Source organism: Heptranchias perlo, chromosome 3 (assembly GCF_035084215.1).
Source record: "Heptranchias perlo isolate sHepPer1 chromosome 3, sHepPer1.hap1, whole genome shotgun sequence".
Classification (NCBI taxonomy): Eukaryota; Metazoa; Chordata; class Chondrichthyes; order Hexanchiformes; family Hexanchidae; genus Heptranchias; species Heptranchias perlo.
The window spans coordinates 95,578,483-95,591,884 of record NC_090327.1 but is presented as its reverse complement, the minus strand read 5'-3'; the positions used below and the strand labels follow the sequence as shown (position 1 = coordinate 95,591,884).

The window sequence follows — 13,402 nt, the reverse complement described above, 5'->3', positions numbered from 1 at the left end:
ATCGCTGGGGGTTAAAGTAGGAGTGTCAGCATCTGTGTCATTTGATGTTCTGTTGAGTGATGATTTAAACGACAAGAAGGTTGTAGCCAACAAGGCTGAGGCCAGGGCTGGAAAAAGAAAGCTAATCTGATGCAAAAAATAATCCACTGCAACTGATGCTGTTGTGCAGGGGCAGAGACTCTGAGCACAGTGGCGGCATGTGGAGCAGCAAGCTAGTCCACACACAGCTGTCCAAGGGAGACTGAGTATTGTGAACAGAGCAAGAGTGGGAGAGGTTAAGCACGTTGACCTTACATGGGGAACTACATGCAGTATAGTTAGATCTCTCAGGGTCATTACATTTAAAGAATATGTAATTGGTTAAACGGAGGCACTTGAGGTGGTTCCACACCACACCCTGTCTGCAGCAAGGCAGTCTTGTGTGTGTCACCTGCTCCCACCATCTCCAATGAGCACTTGACCAAGGGACATAAAAGGCAAAGTCGGCAAAAGATTTAAAAAGGGGCAGAGATCCAGCAAGAGAGAGGGGTGCAACACAACAGTTACAAACATTGCTCTGCAAACACTTTCCCCTATTTTTCGGTGATTCTGTATATTTTCTAGTATACATACATGCACACTGTTAAAATACTTTAAGCTTTTATAGTTTACTTGTTTTTGCATGAATGCACTAAGTATACAGGGGCCGTCACTATGCAGGGTTTTAATCATATAAAGCGCAGGAAGATCCAACCATGGTAAACAATGTGGTTTTAATCTACACAAACAGAAACCAACTTGTGACAAAAATCCAAACAAACCACTGAACTTGGTCAACTCATTTGCATCACAGGCAAATTCTGTTTACATTTCAACAGACATTCCGCTATTACCAAACTTTCCTCAGAGTTCCTATAATTGAAAGGGTTTTTTCTAAATAAAATAGTGTACAACCAGTTAAAGTGTGACCAATGTACTCAGAAGGCATGCAGGAGAATTGCCAAATTTTTAAATAGCAATTAAGTACAAGAAAAACAACTTTGCCCATTCGTAAATGCATGACAAACCCGTGTTAGTGAGCAAACTGGGAGCAAAGGTTCAATAAATATTTAGCTGCTTTTCAGAAAAGTACAACATACCTTCAGCTCCACATCGAAATATCTTTGGGACCAAAAATAGGAGTACAAGGATGCTGCTTTGGGCCATCAGGAAAAGGTTACTGCAAAACAAGGGCAGACTTTGTTTCAGATCTGGGGGCTCCAATTCTTCCCACGCATCCATCTTATTACACATCATATTTTATTCTCTCCATTCCCCTTAGGCTTCTTCAAGTCACACCCCATTTCCCAGCCACTGTGTCGGCCTGGTGCTGTGTTCCCATGCTTCTGCTAATGATACTCAATTGACTGCACAGGGATGCATCAGAGTTGCCCTGTGCAGTTCACCCAATTTCCAACATGTGTCGCTGCTCAGCACTCCCCTCCCTTGGTGTATAGGATTACAGATATGTCCAAACACTTTCCAGCACAAGTTGATGCTGTGACATGCACAATTATCTGTTAATGAATGATTATTCTTGTTTCTATACTCTGCATAGGTTCTGATGTCATATTGATTGAAATGTTCGGATGTTTCTAGGAATTAACCTCTTGAATATGTATTTGAAGAGGAAAAATTTGCCGGGCTATGGGGAAAGAACAGGGTCGTGGGACTAATTGGATAGCGCGTTTGAAGAGCTGGCACAGGCATGATGGGCCGAATGGCCTCCTTCTGTGGCGTATAATTCTATGATTGTGGCGATGTCGATATTTGAATACTATTGTAACTGAAGTTCCAAAACATTAGAAAAGTACAATGTAGCTTTATCAGTAGTAAAATACTTATCTACTATTCAACAAGAGCAATTGAGCACTAACGGTAAAAATGAGACTTCCCCCATATGCTAACATTGTATGACAGACAGCATGTAACTAATTAAAAGTTTATGACTTTTAGTTGTTGTATATTTATAGTTCAAGTTTCTAACTTAAAACGGTCTACTTAAGGTACAAAAACTAAACACATTCCATGTCCTGAAGAATACATACCTGAAAGGAATATACCGTAGATCTGCTTAGGGAACCAAAAATAATAAGCTAGGAGTAACGCCCGATAATTTTACTAACATGTCCTAACTAATGTCTGCTACCATTCTTTTCTTCCTACCAAGACACTCAGCATTAAGTTCACTTCTACACAATTTTTCAATCGGAAGATAACTATATTGAAACAAGATTTTCTTACTTACCAACATACATAGGGACTTAAGTCATACCATTGCAGCTCATCTCTACACTACGTAATCTTTTTCATTATGGCATGTTACATTTTCTGTTTTATACTAGATCTGTCCTTGAGTGCAGCATCAGCAGATCATAGTAGGAACAGCGCAAGAGGAGGCCATTCGGCCCATCGTGCCTGTGCTGGCTCTTTAAAAGAGCTATCCAATTAGTTCCATTCCCCTGCTCTTTTCCCATAGCCCTGTAATTTTTTTCCCTTCAAGTATTTATCCAATTCACTTTTGAAAGTTACTCCTGAATCTCTTTCCACCACCCTTTCAGGCAATGCATTCCAGATCATTACAATTCACTGCGTAAAAAAATGTTCCCTCATAGGAACAGGAGTAGGCCATTCAGCCCCTCATGCCTGCTCTGCCATTTGATAAGATCATGGCTGATCTGTGATCTAACTCCATATACCCGCCTTTGGCCCATATCCCTTAATAACTTTGGTTGCCAAAAAGCTATCTATCTCAGATTTAAATTTAGCAATTGAGCTAGTATCAATTGCCGTTTGCGGAAGAGAGTTCCAAGCTTCTGCCACCCTTTGTGTGTAGAAATGTTTTCTAATCTCACTCCTGAAAGGTCTGGCTCTAATTTTTAGACTGGGCCCCCTATTCCTAGAATCCCCAACCAGCGGTAAAATAGTTTCTCTCTATCCACCCTATCTGTTCCCCTTACTATCTTATAAACTTCGATCAGATCGCCCCTTCACCTTCCAAACTCGAGAGAATACAACCCCAATTTGTGTAATCTCTCCTCGTAACTTAACCCCTGAAGTCCGGGTATCATTCTAGTAAACCTACGCTGCACTCCCTCCAAGGACAATATGTCCTTCCGAAGGTGCGGTGCCCAGAACTACTCACAGTACTCCAGGTGCGGTCTAACCAGGGTTTTGTATAGCTGCAGCATAACTTCTGCCCCCTTGTACTCTAGTCCTCTAGATATAAAGGCCAGCATTCCATTAGCCTTATTGATTATTTTCTGCACCTGTTCATGACACTTCAATGATCTATGTACCTGAACCCCTAAGTCTCTTTGGACATCCACTGTTTTTAACTTTTTACCATTTAGAAAGTACCCTGTTCTATCCTTTTTTGATCCAAAGTGGATGACCTCACATTTGTCTACACTGAATTCCATTTTCCACAGTTGTGCCCATTCACCTAATCTACCAATATCACTTTCCCTCAAGTCGCCTCTGGCTCTTTTGCTGATCGCCTTAAATCTGTGTCCTCTGGTTACCGACCCTTCTCCTTATTTACTCCATCAAAACTGTTCATGATCTTGAACACCTCTTTCAACTCTCCCTTTATCCTTCTCTGTTCGAAGGAGACAACCCCATCTTCTCCACATAATTGAAGTCCCTTATCCCTGGTACCATTCTAGTAAATCTCTTCTGCACCCTTTCCAAGGCCTTGACATCTTTCCTAAAGTGTGGTGCCCAGAACTGAATACAATTCTACAGCTGAGGCCTAACCAGTGTTTTATAAAGGTTTAGCATAACTTCCTTGCTTTTGTGCTCTATGCCTCTATTAATAAAGCCCAGGATCCCATATGCTTTTTTAACAGCCTTGTCCACTTGTCCTGCCACCTTTAGAGATTTGTGTATGTGCACTGCCAGGTCTCTCTGTTCCTGCACCCCCTTTAAAATTGTACCATTTGGTTTATATTGCCTCGATTCATTCTTCTTACCAAAATGTATCACTTCACACTTCTGTGTTAAATTTCATCTCCCACCTGTCTGCCCATTTCACCAGTCTGTCTATGTCCTCCTGAAGTCTGTTACTATGCTCCACATTGTTTACATTTTCGAGTTTTGTGTCATCTGCAAACTTTGAAATTATACCCTCTATGCCTAAGTCCAGGTCATTAATATATATTAGAAAGAGCAGTCCTAATACTGACCCCTGGGAAACACCACTGTATACTTCCCTCCAGTCTGAAAAACAACCATTCACCACTACTCTCTGTTTTCTGTCCCATGGCCGATTTTATATCCACTGTCCCTTTAATACCATGGGCTTTAATTTTGTTAATAAGTCTATTATGTGGTATTTCATCAAATGCCTTTTGAACGTCCATATACACATCAACTGCACTACTCTCATCAACCCTTTCATAAGTGTGATATTCTCCCCCTGCCCGCCCCCAAAAAACCAATGCGTGCCTTTACCTCCCAATATCTAGGTAAATGTAGCAAAACCTGGGGCTCTAACTAAGAATGCTCATCACGATACTCTGGTTACTGGAACAGTTCACTGCCACCACATAATCTCATCTTTCAGTAGGTGGAAGAATATACACCGTCAGACAGACCATGGCTCAGCAAGTTTGCAGTTAATGCAAACTTGACTAACCACCTTCGAATGTCAAAACAAACAGACACTTCTCCACTAACTCTCAAAATGAAACCAGCTCTGAATGTGGTTATCTGCTACCATGGAGCCTCTGACGAGCCCCACCACAGCTGTCTTCAGACTGAATGCTGTCTTTGTGCAATGTTGCCCAAGATGTAGCTCTAAGTTCTTATGAAGATATCGCAGAACAATGGACATTAAAAACTTCACCTTTCATAAGTAGACTTGATGGAATTCAAAACAATGTTTGCTCACACAAATATAGCTGCCAAATACATAAGCAGACTCACAGGATGCTTGTATGTGTACTGAATGACTTAACCCATTAACATTGTTCCAAACAGTTTGTGAGGCAGGGAGGCCCGAGGACAATGGACACCTTAGTTACAGGAGCAATCCAATTTATGCTTATCAGAAGATAGATTTGCATTTATTTAGTGCCTTTCACAGCCTCAGGACATCCCAAAGCACTTCACAGCCAATGAATTGCTTTTGAAGTGTAGTCACTGTTGTAATATTAGTCCATAATGACCATAAAAAACAAGAAACCATCTGTGTATCAATCCTTCAGCATACCACACCATAACATTTATGCTGGAAAGCCTGCAGAAACAGTTAGCAGTAACCAAACTTTTAACCCTGTATGCACTGTGACCAGCAAGAAGGAATCCAACATAAACAAAAATGCATAATTTTTGTCATAGCATCTTTTTAATCCAATTTTAATATCCAAGTCAAAATTCTCCAAACTCAAGTGATCAGCTTTTAAAAAATGAATCAAGCAAGGTTGAGATAAAAGGGAGAAGCCAACTCCGTTAGAGCACATCCTGAGGGGGCAAGAGGGAAGAAATGGCTGACATGTTGGAAAAAGGTTACTTCAATATTAATACAACAAAAACCCAACATATCACTGCAACGCCCAATTGTCAGATCATCAAATAGTTTTTTTTATTGTCTGTATATTCAGTTGAAACTAAAACCCCTATTCTTGGCTATTTACCAGACACAATGACCTCGATTTTAATCCCCACACCCCTGACGGGCAGGCGAGGGTCCGGGGTGGGGGGGGGGGGGGGGGAAGAAAGGGGGGTTAAAATACTGTAATCGAACAACCTCATTTCCAGCCGCCATAATAGTTACGGCGGCGATTCAGGCCCTGGACGAGGCTCTAGCTAAAAGCCTACATAACATGCAAAAGTCATGGCCCAATGTGTCATCAGCACTGTGACTTATTTTGAACCTCAACATAGGAGGAGTCCCGCACCATCTGTTGCTCAACAACAGCAACACGGCAGGAGGAGCTGACTGGCCAGAAGAGTCCCAGGTAAGTTTTAGAACTTCGCCTAGTTTTAAGTTCCTTGTATGCCAGGAGGAATATGGGTCCCCATCTGCGGCCTCCTGACGCTAAACCTTTGCTCCCGCCCGCTGGCCAGGCGGTCAATCTAGCCGACTGTCGGGCGGTTGTCTGCTCAGAATTATTTAAATGAGGCTCTGCTGTTAAGATTGGCATGGCCTCCACATCCCCAGTCTTGCCGGGTTCTTTGCCTGCTACCGGGCTCTCCCACACCCTTCCCGTCTCCCCGTAAATATCGGGGCTGTCATATTACAAGTGGTGCAGACTGGAGATTATCACAAGAACAGAAAAGGGGAGAGTTCTGTTTGGGAGGGTTTAAACTAGGATGGCAGGGGGATGGGAACCAAAGGACAGGTACAGATAGGACAAATTCAGACCAGGCAACGGGAAGTAGAAAAGCAGTTAGTGACGTAGTTAGCGACTCAGAAAGGCAAAAGAAGCAAAGGTTAAATAGTGTTCAGCACAGGAATTTGACGGGGTTAAAGGGTATATACTTCAATGCAAGGAGTATTACAAACAAAGCAGATGAGCTAAGGGCAGATAGATACATGACAGCATGATATCATTGCTATAACGGAAACCTGGCTTAAAGAGGGGGATAATTGGCAGCTCAATATCCCTGAATATAGAGTTTTCAGGCAGGATAGAGTGGGTGATAAAAAAAGGAGGGGGGTAGCATTATTGGTTAAAGAATCAATTACAGTTGTGAGAAGGGATGATATGCTAAATGGATCATCAATCGAGGCCATACGGGTTGAGCTAAGAAATAAAAAAGGGGCAGCCACACTAGGAGTGTACTATAGACCCCCGAATAGCGAAAGGAAGATAGAAGAACAAATATGTAGGCAAATTTCGGAGTGCAAAAATAAGAGGGCAATAACAGTACGGGACTTCAACTACCCTAACATCAACTGGGATTCAAACAGTGTGAGGGGCAGAGGGCGCAAAACTCTTGATCGGTGTCCAGGAGAACTTTTTTAGCTAATACGTGACAAGCCCAACAAGAGGGGATGCAATTCTAGATTTAGTCCTGGGAAATGAAGATGGGCAAGTGGGTGAAGTGACAGAGTTAAATCAGGAGTGAACATAATAAATTGGGGGAAGGCAAATTTTACAGAACTAAGAGGTGATTTGGCAGAAGTGGACTGGACACAACTACTTGAGGAGAAATCAGTGGCAAGCCAGTGGGAGGCACTAAAAAGTGAAACTATATGGGTACAATGCAGACATATCTCCTCAAAGAAAAAGGAAGGCACTGCCAAATTTAGAGCCCCCTGGTTGTCTAGAAGTATACAGGACAAGATAAAACAGAAAAAGAAAGCTTATGACTATCACAGAAAACTAAATACTGCAGAAAGCCTGGGAGAATAGAAAGTACAGGGATGACAAAAAAGGAAATAAGGAAAGCAAACAGAGGGCATGAAAAAATATTAGCTAGTAAAATTAAAGAAAACCCAAAGATGTTTTATCAGTACATTAAGAACAAGAGGAGAGCTAAGGAAAAGGTGGGACCTATCAGGGATGATAAGGGTCACTTGTGTGTAGAAGCAGAGGATGTGGGTAGGGTTTTAAATGAATATTTTGTCTCCGTGTGCACAAAGGAAAGGGATGATCCAGATGTAGTAGTTAAAGAGGAGAGGTGTGAAATATTGGATAAGGTAAACATTACGAGAGAGGAAGTACTAGAGGGACTGGAATCCTTGAAAGTTGATAAGTCACCAGGGCCGGATGGATTGTTTCCTAGGCTATTGAAGGAGGCCAGGGAGAAAATAGCAGATGCTATCTATCCAATAGCGATCATAACATGATGTAGTGTTTGAAAGGAAAAAAAGTGGGTCAGCTGCTAAGATTCTAGACTTCGGTAAGGCCGATTTCAATGGGATGAGACAGAGACTGTCCACAGTAAACTGGGCAAATCTGTTAATGGGTAAAACGACTGATGATCAGTGGGAAATGTTTGAAGAAACATTTAACGAGATACAGAACCGGTTTATACCCCTGAGGGGCAAGAACTCTACTTGCCAAAAAAAACAGCCATGGACAACTAAAGAGGTAAGGGACAGTATAAGACATAAGGAAAGGGCATACAAAAAGGCAAAAAATGGCACAGATCCTGGCGAATGGGAAAGATACAAAGATCAACAAAGGGTCACAAAACAGATAGTAAGGGCTACAAAAAGAGAGTATGAAAAGAAACTTGCAAGGGATATCAAAACCAATAAAAAGAACTTATATTAGGAAAAAGAGGGTGGTCAGGAGCAGTGTTGGCCCCTTAAAAACTGAAAGTGGGGATATTGTCATTGACAATGGGGAAATGGTGGACATGTTGAATAATTACTTTGTGTCAGTATTTACAGTAGAAAAAGAGGATAGCATGCCGGAAATCCCAAGAAAACTAATATTGAATCGGGGACAGGAATTCGATAAAATTAACATAAGTAAAGCAACAGTAATGAAGAAAATAATAGCACAAAAGAGTGACAAATCTCCAGGACCAGATGGTTTCCATCCCAGGGATTTAAAGGAAGTAGGTGAGCACATTGCAGATGCCCTAACTATAATCTTTCAAAGTTCTCTAGATTCAGGAACTGTCCCTCTAGATTGGAAAACTGCATATGTCACTCCGCTTTTTAAGAAAGGAGAGAGAGGGAAACCAGGGAATTATAGACCAGTTAGCCTAACATCTGTTGTGGGGAAAATGCTGGAATCTATAATTAAGGATAGGGTGACTGAACACCTCGAGAATTTTCAGTTAATCACAGAGATCCAGCATGGATTTGTGAAAGGTAGGTTGTGCCTGACAAACCTGATTGAATTTTTTGAAGAGGTGACTAAAGTAGTGGACAGGGGAATGTCAATGGATGTTATTTATATGGACTTCCAGAAGGCATTTGATAAGGTCCCACATAAGAGACTGTTAGCTAAGTTAGAAGCCCATGGAATCGAGGGAAAAGTATAGACTTGGTTAGGAAATTGGCTGAGCGAAAGGCGACAGAAAGTAGGGATAATGGGTAAGTATTCACATTGGCAGGATGTGACTACTGGAGTCCCACAGGGATGTGTCTTGGGGCCTCAATTATTCACAATATTTATTAACGACTTAGATGAAGGCATCGAAAGTCTCATATCTAAGTTTGCCGATGACACAAAGATTGGTGGCATTGTAAGCAGTGTAGATGGAAACATAAAATTAGAAAGGGATATTGATAGATTAGGTGAATGGGCAAAACTGTGGCAAATGGAATTCAATGTAGACAAATGTGAGGTCATCCACTTTGGATCAAAAAAGGATAGAACAGGGTACTTTCTAAATGGTAAAAAGTTAAAAACAGTGGATGTCCAAAGGGACTTAGGGGTTCAGGTACATAGATCATTGAAGTGTCATGAACAGGTGCAGAAAATAATCAATAAGGCTAATGGAATGCTGGCCTTTATATCTGGAGTACAAGGCTGCAGCTATACAAAACCCTGGTTAGACCGCACCTGGAGCACTGTGAGCAGTTCTGGGCACCGCACCTTCGGAAGGACATACAGGCCTTGGTGGGAGTGCAGCGTAGGTTTACTAGAATGATACCCGGACTTCAAGGGTTAAGTTATGAGGAGAGATTACACAAATTTGGGTTGTATTCTCTGGAGTTTAGAAGGTTAAGGGGTGATCTGATCGAAGTTTATAAGATATTAAGGGGAACAGATAGGGTGGATAGAGAAAAACTATTTTACCGTTGGTTGGGGATTCTAGGAATAGGGGGCAGAGTCTAAAAATTAGAGCCAGACCTTTCAGGAGTGAGATTAGAAAACATTTCTACACACAAAGGGTGGTAGAAGCTTGGAACTCTCTTCTGCAAACGGCAATTGATACTAGCTCAATTGCTAAATTTAAATCTGAGATAGATAGCTTTTTGGCAACCAAAGGTATTAAGGGATATGGGCAAAAGGCAGGTATATGGAGCTAGATCACAGATCAGCCATGATCTTATCAAATGGCGGAGCAGACACAAGGGGCTGAATGGCCTACTCCTGTTCCTATGCTCTGAGAATCATTTTCCAATCCTCACTCGATATAGGGGAGGTACCGGAGGACTGCAAATGTAGTATCATTGTTTAAAAAAGGGTACGAGGGAAAGGCCAAACAAGTATAGGCGGGTCAGACTTACCTCAGTGGTGGGCAAACTATTAGAATCAATACTGAGAGATAGGATAAACTGTCTCTTGGAAAGGCATGGTTTAATCAGGGATAGTCAGCAGGGATTTGTTCAGGGAAGGTCATGCCATACAAATCTGATTAAATTCTTTGAGGAAGTGACAAGGAGGAATGATGAGGGTAGTGCAGTGGATGTTGTCTACATGGATTTTAGTAAGGCATTTGACAAGGTCCCTCATGGCAGACTGGTCAGAAAGGTAAAAGCCCATGGGATACAGGGAAATGTGGTGGATTGGATCCAAAATTGGCTCAGTAACAGGAAACAAAAAGTAAAAATCGATGGATGTCTTTGCGAATGGAAATCTGTTTCCAGTGGTGTGCCACAGGGCTCAGTGTTGGGTCCCTTGCTGTTTGAGGTATATATTAATGATTTGAACTTGAATGTAGGGAGCATGATTGGCAAATTTGCAGACGACACAAAAATTAGCTGTGTGGTTGATAGTGAAGAGGATAGCTGTGGACTCCAAGAAGATATCAATGGGTTGGTGGAGTGGGCAGAAAAGTGGCAAATGGAGTTCAACCCGGTGAAGTGTGAGGTAATGCACTTAAGGAGGGCTAACAGTAAAAGAGAATATGCAGTAAACGGGAAGATATTGAGAGGGGTAGAGGAAGTGAGAGACCTTGGAATGCATGTGCACAGGTCCCTGAAGGTGGCAGTACAGGTAGATAAGGTTGTGAAGAAGGCATATGGAATGCTCTCCATTATTCGCCAAGGTATAGAATACAAAAGCAGGGATGTAATGATGGAACTGTATAAAACGCTGATAAGGCCACAGCTGCAGTACTGTGCGCAGTTGTGGTCACCACATTCCAGGAAGGACGTAATTGCTCTGGAGAGAATGCAGAGAAGATTTACAAGAATGTTGCCAGGGCTTGAAAATTGCAGCTACGAGGAGAGATTGGATAGGCTGGGGTTGTTTTCCTTGGAGCAGGAGGCTGAGGGGTGACTTGATTGAGGTGTACAAAATTATGAGGGGCCCAGATAGAGTAGACAGGAAGTACCTATTTCCCCTAGCGGAGAGTTCAAGAACTAGAGGACATAGTTTTAAGTTGATTGGCGGAAGGATTAGAGGGGACATGAGGAAAAACTTTTTTACCCAGAGGGTGGGTGGGTGTACGGAATCAGCTGCCCGAATTGGTGGTAGAGGCAAGGACCCTCAACTCTTTCAAAAAGTACCTGGACCTGCACCTAAAGTGCTGTAAGCTGCAGGGCTACGGACCGGGTGCTGGAAGGTGGGATTAGAAAGACCTGGTTCTTCGAGCCGACGTGGACACGATGGGCCGAATGGCCCCCTTCTGTGCTGTATCTTTTCTATGGTTCTAGTTAGAAGAAATGTTTTGACAGCTCGGCATTGTTGACAAGGCTGGCATTTATTGACCCTCCCTCGTTGCCCTAAGATGGCGGTGGTGGACTTCCTACAATTGAGTGGCTTGCTAGGCCATTTCAGAGGGCAGTTAAGAGTCAACCACATTGGTGTGGGACTGGAGTCACATAGTCCAGACCAGGTACGGTTTCCTTCGCTGAAGGACATCAGTGAACCAGCTGGATTTTTACAACAATCTGACAGCTTCATGGTCACTTCTACTGATACCCACTTTTTATTTCCAGATTTTTTTTAAAAACTGAATTCAAAATCTCAAAACTGCCATGGTGGGATTTGGACTCACTGTGGGTTACTAGTAACATAACCACTATAAAACCGTACCTCTTGCGAGCAGTTCAGTGCTGGACAAGTACCAAATGTAACAGCAGCCATTACAGTAACCAGCTGCAACACATGCTCCACTCTGCTTACCAGCACTTTAATTCAGTCTCTGATTTTGAACGGTGCTCGCGAGCTGAGGACTTGCCAACTAAATGACCAGCAGGAAAGTTGCTGCACTCTTAAGGCCGAGAAAGGCAAAATACTGCACTTTAAACTGCTTGGAGTGCAGCAACAGGATAAACTGAGTGGGACTACAAAAAAAGTATCCCTCACAACTGCCAGATGTGAAAACACTTTAACCACTAGGACTGTTACAAGCTGCTTTTACATAATCTGTTTTTTGCCAAATGATCCCACTAATAAATGTTGAAAAAGATTTACAAAGCATTATGGTTGTTAATTCCATATAACTACCCCACAATTTTTACCACACGCCCAAGTCAAGACATACCATTCGATAACAACTGTACTTAGATTTCAATGAACAAATACCAGGACTTTTTATATCGTGCTATGCAAAATGCACGATGGGGCAGCTTTGCTACTTTCTGGTCCCGAATATATTAAGGACAGCATGTGCCAAAATTAGATTTTAAAGCACCACGGTGTCAAAAATTCAGATTGTCCACATAAGATGATCAAATTTGTTTTACTGATGACATTTCATTAAACAACTGAAGAACTAGCTGCAACAGTTTCAGGCATTAGTAATTAACTCAAGGCATTAGGCTATCAGGTGATTTCAACTCGACACAATAATTTATCTTTCTTACAAGGCTGGGTTCACAACTCCACAGTCAGCTCCTCAGGGTTAAATGCTTGAACAGACGTCCAAAAAAATTGTTGGGCCAGACTTTGCTGTCAAAATAATAGTGAGGCTAACATTATTTATGCACAAATCACACAGCAACGTCAGGCGAGGTCAGATACGGGGTTAAATGCAAAAATCCGGACCTTGCTGTCCAGGTTGCACTGCTCCGCCGTTAGCTTCCCGAAAACGGCATCACACTGTTTGACTCACCACGGTAGATACGAACTAAACTCACCACTTAAAGTTAGGGCTTATCCATTTCAGTCCTTACCCTTTTTAACAGCGTGAAATGTCTTAATTACAGCCAAACAACTCCTCTGGCACCGAAAATTAACTATAAGTGTGAAGTCTCATTCCTTCAGGTTGTAATTGTTGGGAGATTTTTAAAAAAATGTAAATTAAATTTTTGAAAAGTTTTTTGTCTCATATTTTTCTCAATCCAATCTATCTTTCCCTCTTTATTTTGCTTTCTGTACCTGATTAGACATTGAATTCACTACAAACCTGACAATTTTTTGAAGAGGTGACTAAAGTAGTGGACAGGGGAATGTCAATGGGTGTTATTTATATGGACTTCCAGAAGGCATTTGATAAGGTCCCACATAAGAGACTGTTAGCCAAGTTAGAAGCCCATGGAATCGAGGGAAAGTACGGACTTGATTAGGAAATTGGC

The 13,402-nt window shown here is 42.0% G+C and overlaps 1 protein-coding gene across 2 annotated transcripts in view; it reads right to left on the bottom strand.

Annotated features, from left to right (window-relative positions):
• Positions 1 to 13,402, bottom strand: part of LOC137317831 (activin receptor type-1) — an 86,807-nt gene that overhangs the window by 55,359 nt on the left and 18,046 nt on the right. For both annotated transcript variants that reach the window (XM_067980887.1, XM_067980886.1), the window contains exon 2: positions 1,119 to 1,198. In XM_067980887.1, coding sequence (XP_067836988.1) covers positions 1,119 to 1,185 — 67 coding nt within the window. In that variant the 5' untranslated portion in view covers positions 1,186 to 1,198. The remainder of the gene's footprint in view (positions 1 to 1,118; positions 1,199 to 13,402) is intronic.